The sequence below is a fragment of the Panthera leo genome, chromosome F3, assembly GCF_018350215.1.
Source record: "Panthera leo isolate Ple1 chromosome F3, P.leo_Ple1_pat1.1, whole genome shotgun sequence".
NCBI classification, from domain to species: Eukaryota; Metazoa; Chordata; class Mammalia; order Carnivora; family Felidae; genus Panthera; species Panthera leo.
The window spans coordinates 43,645,297-43,664,984 of NC_056696.1; the positions used below are offsets into that span (position 1 = coordinate 43,645,297).

General features: G+C 53.5%; 1 protein-coding gene across 4 annotated transcripts in view; it reads left to right on the forward strand.

Moving 5' to 3' along the window:
- Positions 1-1,180: 1,180 nt before the first annotated feature.
- TMCC2 (transmembrane and coiled-coil domain family 2) overlaps positions 1,181-19,688 on the forward strand; it is a 39,913-nt gene continuing 21,405 nt past the window's right edge. Inside the window, exons 1-3 of one of the 4 annotated variants that reach the window (XM_042925481.1) lie at positions 1,181-1,353; positions 1,475-1,778; positions 13,526-14,062. In XM_042925481.1, the coding sequence (XP_042781415.1) occupies positions 1,295-1,353; positions 1,475-1,778; positions 13,526-14,062 (900 nt within the window). In that variant the 5' untranslated portion in view covers positions 1,181-1,294. Of the gene's footprint in view, positions 1,354-1,474; positions 1,779-2,637; positions 2,828-12,341; positions 12,579-13,525; positions 14,063-19,688 lie in introns of those variants that run through there. The other 3 variants (XM_042925482.1, XM_042925483.1, XM_042925484.1) reach the window with 3 other exon arrangements.

The following is a 19,688-nucleotide window of genomic DNA, read 5'->3' on the forward strand; positions in this document are numbered from 1 at the left end:
TTCCGTAGGTCTTGCTGGGTTTCCAAGAATTTGCATTTCTGTCGAGTTTCCAGGTGCTGCTGGTGCTGCTGGTCCCAGGACCATCCCCTAACAACCATTGGTCTAGGCTGCTGGATGGGCAAAAAGCATCATATCCATAGTAAGCACACAGTAGACACTCGGATGGAGTTGTTATCACTCGGCTCCGTATCTTGGTAGCCCCAATATTTACTGTCTTCTGCCTCCAGATTAGTAGCGCACTTTGGCTGAGATTTATGGGAAAAAGCGATTGCGTTCTTTTTCTTCTCTTCCATATGTATCAACCTCCTGCCATTAACACGCCTTCTTATTTAAAAGCCTTTCCACAGTTTGCAAGGGCTCACACATATTATTGCGTTAAACAATGAAATACGTTCTAATTTCTGAGCATAAAGCTAAAACTCATATGAGATAGTCACTTCAAGTGGGAGAAGGGATGATGGGGCAGAAGATCACCCCCTCCCCTTCTGCATTTGCTGCTGGTAACATAGGCATAAGGTTTGTGTTTCTGACCATGTGAGCTAGAGGGGATCACTGTCTTCCTCACCTACGAGATGTGTACACGTAATGTGCAAAGCTACAGCAAAATGCACTGATGATAAACATCCCTATCTCGCCCCCTCCCTGGCAAATAAAACGAGTGGGTGGGGGGAATCCCGGCAGAGTCTTTTCGGGGAGGGTCCCTCGGGCTCCGCTACAACCGCGTCTGGGTGGCGCGCCGCCCCGCCTCTACCCCGCAGCCAGCTCTCTGCAATGCCAAAGCGCAGCAGCACAGCCCTCCAGACCTCTCCTGGGGGACCGCGCGGTGCAACCAACCCTAAAGACGTGGCCGCGCGACGCCCCCTCGGCCCTCCGGGCTTCCCATTGGCCCGTTGCCGCTGTCACTCCCTCCTTGCCTCGCCTTCCCCCTCACGGGCGGAGGCAGCGGGCGGGGTAGGTTGCGCGCTCGCCGCTGGCTCGGGCCGCGGCCGCGGCTTTGCAGCAAGCGGCGCGGCGGGCGGGGAGCGGGGCGCGCGGGCGGGGAGGGGGCCGGGCGCGCTGCGGGCTCCGCGGCGGGCCCGTGCGGGGCGGGGGCCGGCGGCAGGGCCGGGGGCCGCAGCCCGAGCCGAGGGCGGCAGCCAAAGACCTGCCCCGCCGGCTGCCCGGTGCCCTGCCTCGCCCAGCAGCCCGGCCCGCCGGGAGGGATGCGCGGTGCCGCCCGGCTCCCCTCCGCCCAGCCGGCGCCCGGGAGCAGAAAGTTTGGGGGGCCGGGGGCTGCCTTCCTCCTCCCGCTCCAATGACTGCCCAAGGACTCCTGCTGCCCAGCCTCGACTGTGACCTGCCTCCGCTCCCCAGGTCGTAATGAACTATTCCAGGCTGTAACCAAGGCTCCCTGTCCTCGCCCCTCCCTCATCCTGATTTATCTTTCAATTCAAGAAATTGTGACCCGCCGACCCCTCCCTCGTTACTAATTCAGACCCCGGGCCTCGTTTTCTGAGTGCAAGAAGGGGTGCGGTCTCCCCCAAGACGGCGCGTTTGGAAGGACAGATTCCCCTTGCCGACCCACATACACCATGAAGAGGTGCAAATCGGACGAGCTGCAGCAACAGCAGGGCGAGGAGGATGGAGCTGGGCTGGAAGATGCCGCTTGCCACCTGCCGGGCGCGGACCTCCGGCCCGGGGAGGCCACGGGTGCTAACTCTGCAGGCGGGCCAACTTCAGATGCGGGCGCTGCCGCGGCGCCGAACCCGGGGCCCCGAAGCAAGCCTCCTGATTTAAAGGTGAGCGCAGACCTTCCCCTGGCGAGCTCAGCCGGCGACTTAGCTCCCCCGCCCCACGCTGAAGTGCTTTCACAGGAGGAAAGTGATGGGGAAGCCAGGCAAAGGTCAGAGAGGATGTTCAGCCAGAACCCCGGGCTGGACGTCAGGTACCATTTGTGCCTCCGTCTTTCAGCCCCATTTCAGGCCTCTGTGTTTGTTCCTCATTATTCAGCAGACGTTCTAGTGACTCACCCACCCGAGATTGTTTGAATAATGTGTGTGAAGTACTGTTCGCAGACAAAGGGCTGGAGAATTCCAAGATGCTAACTAAAAAGTTGACATCACTTTCCCTCCTGTAAGATGGCAGGGGAAGAAAATTGCAGCGTGGGAGGCCAAGTAGAGGACCATTCGTTTCCTTTGCTGAATTAGTTTCCTCCTTTTGGGACCTTCCTGGATGAAGCTCAGTTTGCCCATCTGTGAAAGGGGAGTGTGGATTTCTTGCCGTTAGGTGGAGCCAGAGGTTAAGCTAGTGCTTGGAGATCCCTGCCTGCCTGCTGAACCAACCCCCAGGGTGGAGAACTGACAGGTGGCCAAGCGGTGCTTGGGCTGGCTCGGGGCACACATGCTGAGCCGGCAGTTAGAACCAGAATCCGAAACAGCCGATCACATGCAGCTGGGAGCCCTTTATTTTCCGGCCTGCGGTTGCCGACACAATTATCGAGCTATGTTGAATATGTCTCTATATTAATTAAAACAGAAGCGGGGATAAATAATGCGCCTTTGCTGGAGCTGCCACAGGGACTGCAGGCTCAGGATTTGCAAGCCGGCTCACCACGGGGCTGAGCGAGATGTCAGCCCAAGGAAGGAACTTAGATGCCTTGGAGATTGATGCCTCCGGAGAGATAGTCTCCAGAGGGGGTGCAAGGTCTGGGCTAGGGGAGCAAAAGGACTCCATTATGTTAAATAAAGCCCGTATCCTATGGCAGCAGCCACTAAGGAGCTTACCAGAATAAGCCAATGACATTCCTCGCTTGGCCTGAGCAGCTCAGAGTCAGGAAGTCAGAGCGCAGGTGAGTGTGCTCTTACCTGGGTGTGTTACCTGTCTGTGTGCCTCGGGGAGGGGTAGAAAGGGAGACAGCTAGCTCCTTGTGTGCACTTAAAAAAAAAAAATTGTGGCAGTTATGGGAATGTGACCTCTTGCTCTGCAGGTGCCCTGTTCCGAGGTTTGGGGCAAGCCTTCTGTCTAAAGATGAGCTCCATTGGGTAGGCTGTGCACAGGAGGTTTGTTCTCTCGTCAGGCCCGAGGCATCCTTGGCGCCTGTCCCAGCTGTCACCTCTGAGCCCACCCTGTGTGGTCAGGAGGTGTGGTTCCTATTTTAAGTGAGATAATGAACAGAAATGGGTGCCCTTAATGTTGATGTGGGAAGGAGGTGAGCCTTCTGCTGCACACTTCAGCCTCATTCTGGGCCCATCCAGAGGAGTCTGGCCAGCAAAACCTGATTCTCTAACCAGATGGGACCCTTGCCCTGAGTTTATGAGAAGCAGCCTTGGAAACTCCCCCACTCTCCAGTGCAGGCCAGCAGTGGGAACTGCCAGCCCCATTCATATCCCCCACTTGCCTACGTGGGGGAAGGTGGGTGGGCTGGTTGTGGTGTGGGGGCTGCGGTGTCTTTGTCTCTGTCGATAACGCTGCCTTAAGAAAGCTCGTTCATCTCCACCCTCCTCTATCATCTCTCTTCTTTGTCTTTTTTATTTTTATTAGTGTGTGTGTGTGTGTGTGTGTGTGTGTGTGTGTGTGTGACGCCCTCGTTCTGGTCAGGCAGATGCAGCAACAACTCTACACCTGATATTAACCCCTGAACTTCCCTGAAGCAGAATTGAGATCAGATGTGAGAAAAGGAGCCTCACCGCCCCCTCCCCAAAACATATCACTGAGGTAGATTACAGCCATGTGGACCCAGGCTGGCAGCAAGGAGGAGAAAACATAGCTGCTGCTTGCTCAGTAGGAGGATGGGGAGACGAGCAGAGCCCTTTCCTGTTTATCTCTGTCTGCTTTATCAAAACATGTTTACGAGGTAGGGACTTCAGAACCAGATAAGGACTGGGCCATCGAAATTTGATTTGCTGTGTGCTCTCAGGCAAATCACTCAACTTTTCTGAGCCTTTTTCTCGGAAAAGGGAATAGGAAGACTGAAGTGTCCAAACTTGGTCTCCAATGCTGGAAAAAGTTGTTTACCAATGGTGGCACAGTTTTCCCAATGATGGAAAAATTCCATGACTGGCTCCAACACTGGCTAGAAGCAGACTTGTTTGGATTTGATGGTGATACCAGAAAGGGGCAAGTTTAACTTTTTTTGTAACACCTGTGTCTGGCCTAGAGCGACCAGCGGTTCTGGCTTGCTTTTGTTTTCATTTTAAACTTTGGAGATGGAGACTTTTGGTCCCTTAGTCCCACTTCTGGTTTCTTGTGACAGCTTCAGGCATTGTGATAGATTAAATGCATCGGAAGAAATCATCTTGAGAAAGGGGCAAAAAAAAAAAAAAAAAGGAGGCTCTTTGTCTGAAGCACCTCCATGGAGGTTGGGGGGGGGGGTGGATTTTAGTCTTTGCCAAATAGATCTGAATGGTGCCCTAACTAGTGGCACCTACAGGTCTCAGGGGCTCCTTTGGCCTCCCTTCAGTGTTGTGCAGCATATGACTCTGTGCTGTAAGTTTCTGCTGCAGGGGCCTGGGACCTGTAATTACGGGGTTGAGGGCCAATGAAAAGAAGGAAAAATAGTGAAACAGCAATCGTAAAGGAGCAATTATGTAATTGTTACTGAAAAATCACCTGCAAATGGACATTGCCCCCCAGGAGGTTCATGCGGGTACTTTGGGGGCCTTCTTAGCTCCTCAGCACACTTGACGTGGCTTCCCTACAACAGGAGCCCAACAATCCAGAGTCCCGTGGCCCCCTCCCTCCACTCGTGGCTTGGATTCCTATTTAAGCACTTCAGTTCATGTCTCGAGTCATTTGTCATCATCATCAAGTCCTTTGCCACTACCAGATTCCCTGCTAGTCGGGAGGACAGGCCAGGATGGCCGGCAACAGAGAGGGTTAGCTGACCAAAAAGTACACTGGAATTCTCCAGGGAGGAAACCCAGCTCCAGTGAGAAAAGGGAGTGGGGAGGAGCTCAGAGGAAACTGCAGAAAGGGACACGGGGCACACATTCCTGTTAAAACTACAGTGGGTGGTAGCTGTTGCTGAGGCCTGGGATGAGTGGCGAAGCCTAAGAGTCAGCTGGTTCTGTCCTGGGTTCCAGAAGCCTCAAGGCAAGGAGGAAATCACCAGCCTCACCACCTCTCCCTCCCCTTGTACAGCCAGAGCAATTGAGCCTTTCCTGAAAGGGAGACTGAAAGTGCGAGGCCAGAGGCCTTCCCTTGACGTTCTCTTCCCCTCACAAAAGCCCCTGTGGATAATTTCCCCAGGGATTTCTGGGCACTGTTAATACTTTTCCCAGAAGAAAAAAGGGGGTATGCTGGAATCCCATTATTACAGTCCTGGCTCGAAGTGCTTTTGACTTTAGATTCATTTGGGTTCCAGCTGATGGTCTCCCATTCACCCCATGCACTAGCCTCCCTGCCTGTTCAGAGTAAGATTTCTCGAAAAAGCGATTAGAAGCCACATAGCTGGCCGAAAGTCCCAGCCGAATCCTGTGTGGTTCCCCTTGCGGCCTCCCCACATTTATTGGCGCTCACAGGTACTTGAGCCTCTCCCAAATGGCCCGGGTTCCTTCAACCCTCCCATAGAGAGTCCACTGGAGAAGGGATCATGGGTCAACAGATACCGAACCCCTTCAGTGGGAAAGGCGCTGTTCTAAAGTGTGAAATAAGACGTGTCTGGAAAAGTGTCTGAAAACTCATACGTATCGTTTACAACAGCAAAACAGACACCCCCTTTACCTACATCTGAGTCGAGAAAGAGAACGTTGACATTCCCAAGAAGCCCCTGCTTGTTTTTCTGTTCTTTTTTTTGTTTGACGTTTTGGTTTTTTTTTTTTGCTTTTTTAAGTAAGCATTACATCCAACGTGGGGCTTGAACTCACGACCCCAAGATCAAGAGTCGTGTACTCTACTGACTAAGCCAGCCAGCAGGCACCCCTTGTTTGTTTCCCCCACCCCCCTTTTTTTTTTAAGGCCATGGCTCTTGATCAGATTTCTGGGTTTCAGTTTCTCTACTGCATCAGTGGAGGAGAAGACAAGTTACTTCACAGGAAGGAACGTGTGTGCTCTGGGATTCTAGTGTAGGGTTCTGACGGTAGAGTATGGCTCTACATGCCTTCTCCTACTTCTGCTTTAGGAGTGATATGTTCAGGCATGAAGATTCCTTCAGTCTCACGCAGGGGCTGAACCCCTGGGATAGATTTCATCAGGGAAGTAGGATTGCAGTAGATGTAAGATCAAGGGAGGGGGAAATTAGGGGAAATTAGTTCTTTGGCAACAGGTAAGCCCCCAGCCAAACAGGATGAAATAATTGCAGGAAAATCACCCATCAAAGCACACATAAGTGTAAGAGTGCTTTGAGCATCATGCAGTGGAGTCAGAAACATATGGGGTCGATCGGAAGAGGTGGGCTTAGAGCAAGATATTAAAGAAAGGTAGGGGGCATCTGGGTAGGCTCAGTGGGTTAAGCATCCGACTCTTGATTTCAGCTCAGGTTGTGATCCGAGGGTCGTGGGATCGAGCCACGTGTCGAGCTCCACACTGAGCGTGGAGCCCGCTTCCGATTCTTTCTCTCCCTCTGCCCCTCTCCCTCGCTTGTGCGTGCTTTCTCTCTCTCTAAAATAAAAATAAAAGATAAAAAAAATAATAAAGAGAGGGTAGAATGTTAATTACCAAAGAAGAGGAAAGGGGTTGGGGCACCTGAGTGGCTCGGTCGGTTAAGCGTCCGACTTTGGCTCAGGTCATGACCTCACAGTCCGTGAGTTCGAGCCCCGCGTCAGGCTCTGTGCTGACCGCTCGGAGCCTGGATCCTGCTTCGGATTCTGTGTCTCCCTCTCTCTCTGCCCCTCCCCTGCTCATGCTCTGTCTCTCTCTGTCTCAAGACTAAATAAAAACATTAAAAAAAAAAAAAAGGAGAGGGGCTTTTTTGGGGGGAAAGTGGGGCCAGTGCCCTTTTTGACTAGAATACAATTGTTCTCCCAGCCCTGTAAATAGTCAGGGATAGTGCAGGGGTGTGAAAAATGCTGAGGTTCCCTGGTTTTCACCCCACCTGCACCTAAGGTGCAGAGGGCGGAGGGTCCCGAGGCCCAGGACGGCCCCATCCCCACCCCTCTTTGCCTCCAGTAATATTCAGAGCAGCCCTGTATGTGGGCTCCGGGCGAATTGGTGACCGACGGGAAAGCACGTGGCAAAGGGAGCTCTCCGTTCTCCTGCCACGTATCGGGTTCTAGATAAATTCCCAGCTGCCCTCGTGGCTCTAGTGGGAACTGTCCCGCAGGCTCAGTGTTTGCCGAATGCACTTCTTTTTTTTTGTGGATCTAATTGTCCTTCGTTGCCAGTCATGCTAACAAGACTGTCTCCCTCAACAAGGAATTGAAACATCTCCTAAGACCTGGATTTTAGGTGGAAGTTTTAAGAAAAAGTGTGAGTGTTGGGAGCTGGGGGAAAAGCTCAGCTGGCTTCTCAGTGGTAGTTTTGGAGGCCAACTCAAAATTCTTCCCTGTTTTCGTCTCTCTTCTAAGAGATGGCCCCTGCCTTAGAAATCCTCAGAGACCAGGAGGGTGCATTCTTAGAACGCGGCCAGGACTGGACAAGGTCCACCGTTATCAGCCAAACACGTAAGCCTCTCTCCATGTTACGAAGTTAGAACGAAGCTGTTGAGGGAGAGCAGGTATGTTTTGTGATTGTGTGAGAAGAATAATAGGTTACTTTTCAAATTGAATGGCTAAAGGCTTCCTTATTCCAGCCACGTTAACTGAGTCATGTCCACCCTGGAAAACAACACTGGCTGTGAGCACCTGAGCCCTGACCCCAACTGTGTGTGAAGACGGTAAACACGTTCAGGCTCCCGGGTCCCTGTTCATCTCCTTCCAGGCCAGTTCAGCCTTGGCCGTTACTGGGATGAGGTACCCTGAGATAAGACTTTGAACTGTAGCCGGAGGGATCTGGGTTAGACACAAGCTGCCTGGCTGAGCATTTTATGTCTTTGGAAAAGGTCATTGTCTAGGGATTAAGTCCTCTTTTAAGATGGTTTTGTAGGCTTGGATAGTTTCCACTCCGAAAATAAAGAATTACGCAGCAATTGTCAGGTAAAATTAGGGACGCAAAGATATAGATGATAGAACTCTTGCCCTCCGTTGAGGAGTCTGTCCATAAGCAGGTAAAAAGTTGGATAACAGTTTGAGAAAGCACTAGAAGCCGTGTCACCAGGCACACGATTAATTGCAAGGTGAGCGGTGCAGATAATGAGCTCTCTGGGATTCAGAGCAGGGCAGTGAGACCTGGTGGGGGATGGCTCGATGCAGGGGGCAGGCAGTGAAGGGTGGGTAGGAGGAGAGGAGGCGGAGAGAGGGCGCACCACACGGGCAACTTTTAAATCTTCCGGGCTGGTATATGTCGAGTCAGTTCTGCCTAAAGACCCAGGGGAGGCGGTCGCCTTCCCAGACTTGCATTGGCACCAGGCAGAATTCTCTAAGCAATAAAGGAAGGAGGAATTAAAATAAAATCGAGAATGGGGAAGTCATTTGCCCCTGTGTTGAGATCTGCCTTTTTTTAAGTGTCAGCTGTGATGCTGGGGGAGAAAAAAATGATTCCAAAAATCTTTCATCACTGTGTTTCTCACAGAAACCCCAGACAGGCCTGAACGCTGGCAGCTACTCACTTCTCTCCGTCATTATCCTCGTCGGTGCCAGACCTGGGGCAAGGCTCCCTCTCCCAGCCCCAGGCCCCCCACCCAAGGCTTCTTAAGGGCAATTGGAGACTTCCTCAATCCACTTTGTATCCTGAGAGTAGGACTCTGTGGGTTTTCACAGCGATTAGCTCTCTAATGCTGGCCCTGTTTCCATAGAGACCCTATAAATAGAGAAACGTTGGCGACCTAGGCTTGCTAAGGCTCATGGTGACCCAGTCACCCCCCTGCACCCGAGGCTGTGGTGGGGCGGAGGGAGTTCTGAACCCAGGTGGGAGGAAGGGATGTGCATTCAGCTGCCAGGTTGGGATAATTTGCTATCGGTTATCATGACTTGTTAAGATCCAGCTTTTCTGGGAGTTAAGAACACAGGGACCTGTAGGAATCAGAGGCTGCTTTTGGCTATTTTTAAAAAGTGTTTATTTATTTTGAGAGGGAGAGAGGGAGTGCGCACGTGGGGCAGGGGAAGGGCAGAGAGAGAGAGAGGGGGCAGAGAGAATCCCAAGCAGGCCCCGCACTGTCAACACCGAGCCCAACTCGGGGCTCGAATCCATGAACTGTGAGATCGTGACCTGAGCCGAAAATCAAGAGTCCAGCGCTTAACTGACTGAGCCCCACAGGCGCCCCGCTTTGGGCTGTTTTTAACCAGATGGTGCCAAAGACGCTGTACCCTAAAGCATTTTACTTCTGATCTCATGCAGCTGTGTTTGCAGATTTTGGAGCAAACTTCCCCTTTGGGGGACCCACACCCAGGGAGGAAAACAGATGAAGCCTGTTGAGACACCACAAACTTCTCAGGAAGGATCTTACAAAAAATCATCCAGCTCATGCTTTCTTCCTGAGAGGATGACAGTACCCTAAGGAGAGGGGGTCCTTTCTGCCCTTAAAAATAGTTCCAGGGGGAGGAGACAGCAAGTGTCCTCTCCTCCCCCTCCCCAGGTGTCAGCCCCCGGCCTGGAAGCTCTCCTTTCTGGCTAACTGCTGGCCTCCGGGCTGTTCTGGGACAGTTCTCGCTCATTCTACTAGGTCCGGAGAGCTCTGTTTATGCCTCACCCCTGACTCTGAAACATCTCGGCTCTCTCCTCCTAATCCGTGGCTTCGTTTGGCCACCACAATGGTTCCTGGCAGCTGGGGAAAAGCAAAAGTCAATGTGGAAAAGCAAGTGACATTTAGGAGCTGGAACCTGTTAGTCAGAACAGGTGGCGCTTTCTGCTGCGTTGGTGGCCAAGTTCTCTCAAGCTAGTCACCATGGTTTTCCTCATTTCCAAAACTTGTGGCTGGTTATGTGTATGTGCTGAGCTGTGTTTTTTGTTTTTTGTTTTTTTTTTTAAATACTTACCACGTTATGTCAAAACTTCTCAACCACCTCCTCTTGGACGCCTATATGCAGAAGCACCCCAGCTCACGGGTCACCCAGCTCTCTTGTCTTGCACTTTGTTAGTGAGCAACACCCCCGTCTCATTATTCTTTGGCTGCTTTTTTGTTCTTTCCCCTCACGCCTACCATAGACTTTAGCAAACTCCTCGGTACTACGAAAGCAAAGGTCCTGTGGTCAGCCAGTCACCATCCTGGGCTTTCCTTCACCTTCAGAACAGATGGGGAAGAGGGGAAATGAAGGCCCACTGTGGTTAAAGCCCTTACCCAAGTCCTACAATGTGGCATGGGCACATCGGCCATTACGGTTCAGGGGACCCGACTCCCCCTGGCCCAGGCCTTTTTAGGTTTGTTGTAATCCTGCCTCTGATACTGTTCTGGGATGCATGTAAATACCACATCTGCTTTAGTCTTAGAATCAGTGTGTGAGCCAGCGAGGGTAAATTAGACTAGAAGTTGGGGGACTTGCCCATGTAACTTGGATGAACCACTTAACTGTGCTGTGCCTCAGTTTTTTTAATCTGCAAAATGGAGACAATTGATCTATACCTGTCCCGTTCTCCCTCCTAAGGTTAGGATGACAGCATAGATTGGAGAGCACTTTAAAAAATGCTGCATGATTTTAAAATAAATTGACCAAGGATCTTAGGATTCAAGGCAATATAGCAGACAGTGTGGCCGCTGTCCACAGCACCTCTGCCTGTTTCCCAGGGCTCAGAGCTCTGGGACCCGGTGAAGTCTTTTGAAGGGAACTCTTTTTACCTGAGCAGATACAGAAGATGGGCCTCTGAGTTGGAGAAGCTGGGTCAGGAGTGGTAGGGAGAGGACAGAGAGACCTGGAATGGGAAGCTGGGAGGACAGTTTGTAATATGTAATGACTGTTTGACAGGAGCAGCTCGGCAAATGCCAGAGCCAGCTGGCCCCATCCATGATGCCTGGAGGGAGGTCTGGTATAGCTTGGGCCTCAGGAGGAAGGAGTGTCCTGGCCGTCCCTGGTCTGGAGGCCACAGGATCTGGCCCCTTCCAAGTTGATGGCAGAGTGCGCTCCCCTGTCCGTCTGCCCTGGACATGTTGGCTCTGCCCGGAGCAGATTCAGGGGGGCCTCCTGGCCCTGCCTCAGGCTGGCCCTGCCGGGACAGTAACTCCCGTGGGAGAGCCTCACACTGTGTAACCTAATGTCTCCGGGGCTGCCCCAGAATTAAATTCTTGAGAAGCAATGGTGGTAGCCTTCATTTCCTCATCTACAAGTGGGGATGTTGCTACTGTTGCTTTTATTAGTGTCCGGGAAAATCAAGTGAGATCATGTAGAAGAAAAAAAAACCCCTTGAAAACTGTAAACCGTGAGCCCTTAGTGACTTGTGCCGAGGTAACATATCTGGTCTGTAAAATGGGTGATGGAAGGTTGCCTGGCTGCCTACTTTGAGGATGGTGGGGAGACTCAAATGAGGCCACAACTGAAAGCCCTGAACTTTTACACAAATTTACGATAGCTTAGCTACTGACACCCAGAGGTCAGTGCAGCTGTCTCCACATACAATCCTGAGGTAGAAAAAACCAAGAGCCAGGTCAGCTAATTCACATCTAACATGGGCTTTTTTTTTTTCTTGGTTTCTGCATGGTCTAAGGTTTTCTGTCTGTGAGTTGATTTCAAGAAGAAAAGAAAACTCAGGGGCACCTGGGTGGCTCAGTCGGTTGAGCGTCTGACTTCGGCTCACGTCACAATCTCACGGATCGTGGGTTCGAGCCCCGCCTTGGGCCCTGTGCTGACGCCGAGGAGCCTGCTTGGGATTCTCTTTCTGCCTCTTTTTCTGCCCCTCCCCCGCTCATGCTCACACTCTCCCAAAATAAATATTTAAAAATAGATAAAAATGAGGCTGGCTCATGAGATTACGGGTTGTTCCTCCCAAGTGAGGACCTGCTGGGGCTCACTGAGCCCCAAATGGCCAGGTTCCGAATTTTCCTTCTTAGGAGTTCCAGAGTGTGGCTTCTCACCTGGTCCTGCATGGCCCAGCCCTCCCTTTGGCTCTGAAGCTCTCTGCCTAGGGCTCGGCCTGGCCAAAGAAGCCAGCCCCCTGACAGGCACGCTGTCCGTCTCTGGCCTGAACAGTCCTGCCTGGGGAGCAGCAGAGCCGAGAGGGAAGGCTGGGGCCAGGGCAGCATTGGGCTCCAGGGCCCCTTTGGTCCGTTCCAACCTGAGGGGAAAGACGCTGACTTAGATACCTCATTCCGACAGGGATGCTGAAGAAGTGGTCACGTTACTGACTGCACTGTGAGGCATGCCCACAGAAGTAATGTTTATTATTTATTTTTTGTTTACCAGTTCGTTACGAAGGGTATTACAAAGGATACGGATGAATAGCCAGATGGAGAAATATACATGGGACGAGGTCCAGAAGGGTCCCGAGTGCAGGAGCTTCTGTCCCGGTAGAACTGGGGTACACCATCCTCCTGGCATGGATGTATCCACCAACCTGGAAACTCCAGTAAAACTTCTTTTATTGCCAACTACATCAGGAATGAGACTGGCTGCAAATAACAGAAGAGCGTGCTAAGATAGGTACGGTGTTGTAGACAAAGACAGGTTTATTTATCTCATGTGGCCAGAATCCCAAGATGGGCATTCAGAACTGCTTTGGCATCAAGTTCCCAAACCTGTCGCTTGCGGCTCTGCCGTGTGTGTGTGTGTGTGTGTGTGTGTGTGTGTGTGTGTGTGTAGCCCTTCGCCATCATGCCAGTCATCTTGTGGTTGCAAGACAGCAGCTATGTGTCCAGGAATTACCGCTACATTCCAGACCTGAAGAAGTAGGAAGGGCCAGGAGCTTTAGCAGGAAAGCAAAAGTGCTGCTAGAAACTCTCACCTTGCTTTTCATTGGCTAGAGCTGTCACGTGTCACTCCTAGCTGCAAGGGAGTCTGATGAAGTATAAGAATTTTTAGCAAGGGGCGTGAAGGCCAGGCCGTTTGGTTGGTAAGGAAGGGGAACACGTGTTGGGTAAGCACTCAGCAACGTCTTCTACAACAGTACAACCTGATGGTCTGACCCTGATCTTCTCAGAGAGCACCGCAAGGAGGCATCTTTGGAAATGGGTGCCTGGTGGTCTAAAAGAGCCAGCGCAGCTCGAAAGAGGACTGAACTTAGAAGGAGAGACAGACCGGAGGGCAGGGGTGGCGGGAATCGATCCAGAAGGATACAACCCCGTGAGCCTCAGACTAGTCACAAGATCGCATGACCAGTAACCCTGAACCGTGTGTTGATCGCGAATGTCCTGTGGAGGGCTGTGGGGGTACATTTCTTGGGGAATAGAGACTGGGTCAGGGTTGCTTGCTGCCTTCCTGCAAGATGCCCTTTTAGGCATGACAGGCCATTCGCAGGGATCTTCCAGGTTCAGACAGCTGTAGTAGCTCTAGTGATCTCCCAAGAGCACACCCCCCCCCACCTCTGTCCCCAACAACTGGGCATTCCAGAGCTTTCCATTCACGACGGTTCTTCATCTCTCCCCGTTAAGAAAATCCAGCAGCTCTCAGAGGGCTCCATGTTTGGCCACGGCCTGAAGCACCTGTTCCACAGCCGGCGCCGGTCTCGGGAGAGGGAGCATCAGACGTCTCAGGATTCCCAGCAGCAGCAGCAGCAGCAGCAGGGCATGTCCGACCATGACTCCCCGGACGAGAAGGAGCGCTCCCCGGAGATGCACCGCGTCTCCTACGCCATGTCCCTGCACGACCTGCCCGCGCGGCCCACCGCCTTCAACCGCGTGCTGCAGCAGATCCGCTCCCGGCCCTCGATCAAGCGGGGCGCCAGCCTGCACGGCAGCGGCGGGGGCGGCGGCGGGGGTGGCAGCCGGCGCACCAAGAGCAGCTCCCTGGAGCCCCAGCGCGGCAGCCCCCACCTGCTGCGCAAGGCCCCCCAGGACAGCAGCCTGGCCGCCATCCTGCACCAGCACCAGTGCCGCCCCCGCTCCTCCTCCACCACCGACACCGCCCTGCTGCTGGCTGACAGCGGCAATGTGTACCTCCTGGCCGAGGAGGCCGAGGGCGGCGATAAGGTGAGGTGGGGCATGAGGGGGCGTGGCCTCGGTGTGGCGGGGAGGCACTCGGGCGCGAGAGCCATCCGCCGAGGGGCCTCTGGACCTGCGGGGGGCTGAGCTGGGGGCCCTGCCGGGTGGGTACCCACACCCTGCTGCCCACAGAACTGTCCGCGGGGTTGGACCAAACCCAAGGCAAGAGATGATCCCCAAAGGGTTCGTTTCTCTTTGTCTCAGGGGTTTTCAAAAATGAGGTTTTGCTCAGGCCGATGTTAATTCCGGCTTGTTTACCTTAAACAGGCCATCAAGGAGCAGTACGGCAGTTGGTTCAGAGCCTAGGCTGGCGCCAGCCCTGGCTCTGCACTTAGTAAGCTGCGTCAGTCACTTAACGTCTGTGTGCCTCAGTTTCCCCAGCTGAAAGCGAGGATAATAGTAGAGTTGCTCTAGGTTCGAATGGGTTCATGTATGTATGAATGTCTGGGATGGAGCCTGGCACAGTATCGTTTTTATTATTATTACCAACCAAAGAAGGTAGGAGAGGAAGCCATGAGGGGTAAGGAGAGGGTAAGGGTAAGGAGAAAAGCTAGTTTGGCACTTCCTGAAGTTCTGTCCTCACTCCTTTGTTCATATGACAAGTGCTCACTGAACGCTTGCTAATGCCATAAGAATGAACAAGCCGAGGTACTGTGTTCACGAGCTTACTGAATGGGGGGGGGCAGACGGGCAACGGACAGAATAAGGTGGTAAGGCTGTGATAGAGGCTGTGAGGCCTTTGGGAGCAGGGGGAGGGAATTGGAGTTGGTAAAGACCTTCTGGAGGAAGCCATTGACTTGAGCCTTGAAGGAGTACAGGTTAGCCCAGGAAAGAACCAGGGGAAGAGGGGGGAGAGGGAGTAGCATGTACAGAAGTCCGCGAGCTGGCGCAGGGGTCCTCCTGGCCTTCGCTGTGGTCACAGCATCCAGCTGTGTTGGGGACCGATGGGTAGGCAGAGGCCAGACTACACAGGTAGTGTGAAGGTGTCCATGGGTGTTAGGCAGGAAGCTGGAAGGAAGTGGTCCCTCTGGATCTCAGTGTAGACAATAGACCGGGAAGGGGGTTAGGAGTGGAGTCAAGGAAACCGGTTTTGGAGCTGCTTCAGGAGTCTGGGCCGCAGCAGTGAGGATGGAAAGGAGGAGACAAATCCGGAAGACATTTGGAAGTTGGAATCAGCACTGCCAGGTGAGAAAGTGGATAGGAAGACAAAAGGAAAGAGGAGAGGATGATTCCAGGGTTTCTGGCTTACCAACCTCGCGGATGGGGCATCTTCTAGTTGAGGAAACACGGAAGTAGGAGCAGGTTGTGGAAGGAGAGTGATGAGTTCACTTTTGGACGCGTTGAGTTGCAGGTGCCTTTGGGAGCCGTCCGACTAAAGAGCTCCAGCGGGCGGTCGGGTTCATGGGCGAGAGGTCTGGACTCGGGCTGGCACTCTGGAAGTCAGCACTGAGCTTGAAATCATGGGTATAGAAGAGACCCCTGAAGGGCACGTGTCGAGTGAGCGCGAAGCCGAGGACAGATGTGACATAAAAGGGACAGAACAGCCAGACACAGAGGAGTCACCATGGAGAGAGAGAATCCTGAAGCAGGAGGAGGGAGTAGTCAAAAGAGTGAAACGGGGCAGGAGTGACAGGTCCTATCTGGGTATGGAAGTGTGTGCAGGCAGCACACGCAGAGGGGGTCATTGGTAACCAGCAAGAAACCCGTTTCAGTGGATTGCAGAGCTGGTGGAAGTGGGGGCAGCCATGTGTTGCCCGTGCGGGGAGACAGGACAGCAGATAGTGGGTTGAGGCACTTTGGGTTTTATTGGGGTTTTAAAGATGGGTGGGGAGAGTTGTGGGTCACCTAGGGCCTCATGGGCCAGGAAAGGGGCTTCTGACTTTTTTCCCCAAGTGAGATGGGAGGTCATTAGAAGGTTTTTGTGCAGATGAGTGATACCTTTTCAGAAGACCACGCTGGCTGCTGTGTGAACAGGCTACGAGCCGGGGTGTAAACACGGAGTCCAGCCGGGAAGCTGTCGAAATACTCCAGGCACGGGGCGGTGGTGGCTTGCAGCTGGGTGGGAGTGGTAAGGGTGGGGAGAAGTGGCTGGATTCTGGATTTGCTTCGGAGATCGGGCCACGTCCACCTCTGACGGTTGTGGAGCGTGAAAGCAGGCAAAGACGGCACACGGCTTTTTGGCCTGGCAGCTGGAAAGACGAAATCGTCATTCACGGAGTTGGGAAAAAAGGCAAATGGAACAGCTATCTGGCAGGGGCCGTGGTGGGGGGGCGGGGGGGGGGGCGGGCAGAAAGCGGAGCTGGGTTTTGGACCTGTTATGTTTGAGACGGCTATTAAACATCCACATGGAAATGCCAAGTAGGCAGTCAGATGTATGAGTCTGGAGTCCTGGGGAGAGATCCAGGCTGGAGGCATACAGTTGGGAGTTATCGGCGTGAAGATAGGATTCAGATGGATGGCACCGGACCATTTGCAAGCCCTAGTTTCAACTGTGGAGAGTGCGTTCCCAGAGTGAGATCTGCATGTGTTGGCTGAAAGGGCTTGTGGAATGGAGACCCCAGAGGGGCCGGCAGAATGAAGCAGCTTACCAGGCCACAGTGAACAGGTGCTCTGCGTGCAGCCGGACCCACCTCTCAGCGCCGAGTCAGTGAAGACACTTGAAAAACAAAAATAGAACCGTCCTGCCAGGCCAGGGTCCCCAGTACCACAGCTCCTTTATGAAGAGGAGCATGTGAACCTTGTGTTCTCTGGCTGCCTGAGCAGACGGAGCGGGTGGGTGGCTGGCCCCGTGAGAAGCTGGTGAAGGGTTGTTGATGTTTGCTGACCTCGAATGCAGGGGGCTGGGGGGCGCGGGGGTGGGCGTGTCGGCCGGGAAGCTTCTCCCCAGGCTTTTGCACGTGGCTCGTGCGGACACTGGCCCCGAGACAGCCGGGGTTCTTCTCTCGCTGCCGGTGAAAGACCGGGGCCGGACGCTCTTGGGCGAGCTGCCAGGCAGGACGGTGCCCTGGGGGACATGATTGTTCCTACGACTGTCTTATATCCTTATTTAGAACTTTCAGCTCTCCCCAACTCTGTCATATGTATTGCCCAGTTAATCTGAACAACCTCCCTGTGAAGTTGCCAGAGCAGGTGTTCTTATCCCCATTTTCCGGATGAATAGACCGAGTCCTAGAGGAATCAAGAGACTGCTTGCCTGAGGGCACCCAGCTACTTTCATGGCAGAGAGGAGACTAGAGCCCACATTCGAGCGTGTTCGCGAGACCAAACAGATGTGAGGTCACTGAAAGCACCAGGGGTCACGTGATGCAGTATCCATAGGGAGCAGACCTGCCTCGGCCCAAGAGGGTGACTTTATTGCTGGGGTACCGTTCCCCCTTCCGTGACACAGCTTTCCAGCCCTGTAGCTGTTCCTCCAGAGATAGGCGAGGCCTGGGGAGCTCCTGAGGAGCAAGGGGGTCTTCCAGCCAACCCGGCTCTGTCAGCTGACTCCCTCAGACCCAGAGGCCATTGGTTGGTGTGAGAAGCTGTGGTGGTTCCACCCCGGTCTGGGCATGAATAGAAGGTATTCTTCTCTCTAGTAAACACTGCTCCGCATGCTCTCTGCAAGCTCCCTGGTGATTACTAGCATCTATTTTTAATTCATAAGCCTCCCCCACTACCCACACCCCTTGCCATTGTTTGGAACTCACCAGCTGGCTTTCGGACCAGAGCGGCCCGGCGGGGGTTGAGTTACTGGAACAGCCTGGAGGCAGCTATAGTTCCTCAGCTGTCATGGAGAGGCTCGCCCAGCCCCCACCCGAAGAGAGCAGGGGACCTGGAGCCCCAAGGACAGCAGGGGAACAGATAGGGGCTCATGGTCCTGGGAGGCAGCTCAGCCTTGGTGACATTGTTGGCTATCATTTGTTCCCTCCAGTTAGCTGTTTTCGACGTTGTGCCTCAAATGATTTCCCCTAAAAGCAAAATCGGGGGCACCTGGGTGGCTCAGTTGGTTAAGCGTCGGGCTCTCGATTTTGGCTCAGGTCCTGATCTCACAGTTCGTGAGATCAAGCCCCACGTCAGGCTCTGTGCGGAAAGCACGAAGCCTGCTTGGAACTCTCTCTCTCCTCCTCTCTCTGCCCCTCCCCTGCTTATGCGCACATGCGTTCTCTCTCTCTCTCTCCAGAATAAATAAATGAACTTTTTTCTTTTTTAAAAAGAAGCAAAAACAAATGCCCATCTCCGCCCCACCATCCTGCTTTCTACTATTTGTATAGCACTGAGCACATTAGCTACTCTCTCTGCCTGACATCTATAAAGCGAAAACAATTGTCATCATTTGTTGGGGCACTGGGGCCCTAGGTGCCCAGAGAATGCAGGTGACATCTGGGTTCTCCATCTGTATGTAACGTAGCCTTAACCTCTGGGAAACTCGGGCCGCAGGGGCTGCAGCAGGAACCACTGGTTACATGGGCAGCAACAGTGGAGTTGAGTGTCCCCCAGAAGATGAGTGTTTATTCTCTCTCTCTCTCTCTCTCTCTCTCTCTCTCTCTCATTCTCTCTCTCTCTCTCCTGAGCAGCAGTTCTGAGAAAATGTGTACTCTCAGAGAAACCTAGTAACTCTTCCCATCCTGCCTTTGTGTCCTGCTCCCAGCGTTTCAGGGACTAGATTAGCCCCTGCAGGGAATCAGAGGCGTATATTCCCTTTTTCTCATTTGTTCCACATCTGATTGGCTCATTGCTTCCCTCTTGGTCTTATTCAAAATTTTCCCTAAGCTGCTGCCACGTTCCTCTCCCCACTTCTAGGCTTGTGCAAGGTGCACCCAGCTGGAGGGTCTCGGGAGGGGGATAATGCAGGAGCACTGGGTTTATGGCCAGCCCTGCCAGGCTGGCTCCTGGCCTTGCTCTGGTTGCCCTTCCCCCTCTGTGTGGTGTGGTTGGTGGCCTCTGAGGACGAGGAACAGCGTGTGGGTGGGAGCCTAGAGCTCGCAGAAGGTGTCTAGACAGCCTTCGGAGACCAGCACAGAGGTGCTCAGTGGCAGGACTTTTACTGACAGGCCAGCCTGCTGCCCCTGCTGAACCAGGGCAGGCAGGGTGGGAGAGAGGGCCGGGTGCACACGGTGAGGTGCAGAGAGTGGAGAGATCGTGTCACGCTTGGATGCTTCCTGTGGCCTCAGGAGGTCTTATCTCCAGGCTCCAGGCAGGGAAACCAGTGGTGTTCAGCTCATCACCTAAACCAGAGCAGACTCTGGACATCCTGTTCTTCCATATACTGCTCCACCAGACTTACTCGACAACAAGATTTTTTCTTCTCTGCCCTGGCATAAATAAGCACCCCTGTTTACTCCGAGGGATGGCAAGCGAGGGGCCACCCTTAGCCCTAGGCTCTTGCCAAGAAGACAGATCTTGGCAGGTGCCAAAGGAGCCTGGTTTATTTACGTCTGAGATCCTGCTGGGTCAGAGGTGGGTGGGGCTGCCCTGCCGACCCCTCAGCAGATGGGGGAGGCCAGACCATGCATCTGGGGGGCTTCCTCGTGTGTCTGAGCTTGCAGGCCAGACTACACGAGAGGCCGAAGGGGCCCTGCTCTAGGGTCCCGCTGCGTTCCTCGGCCTGTCCACACAAATACGTCCACCTTCA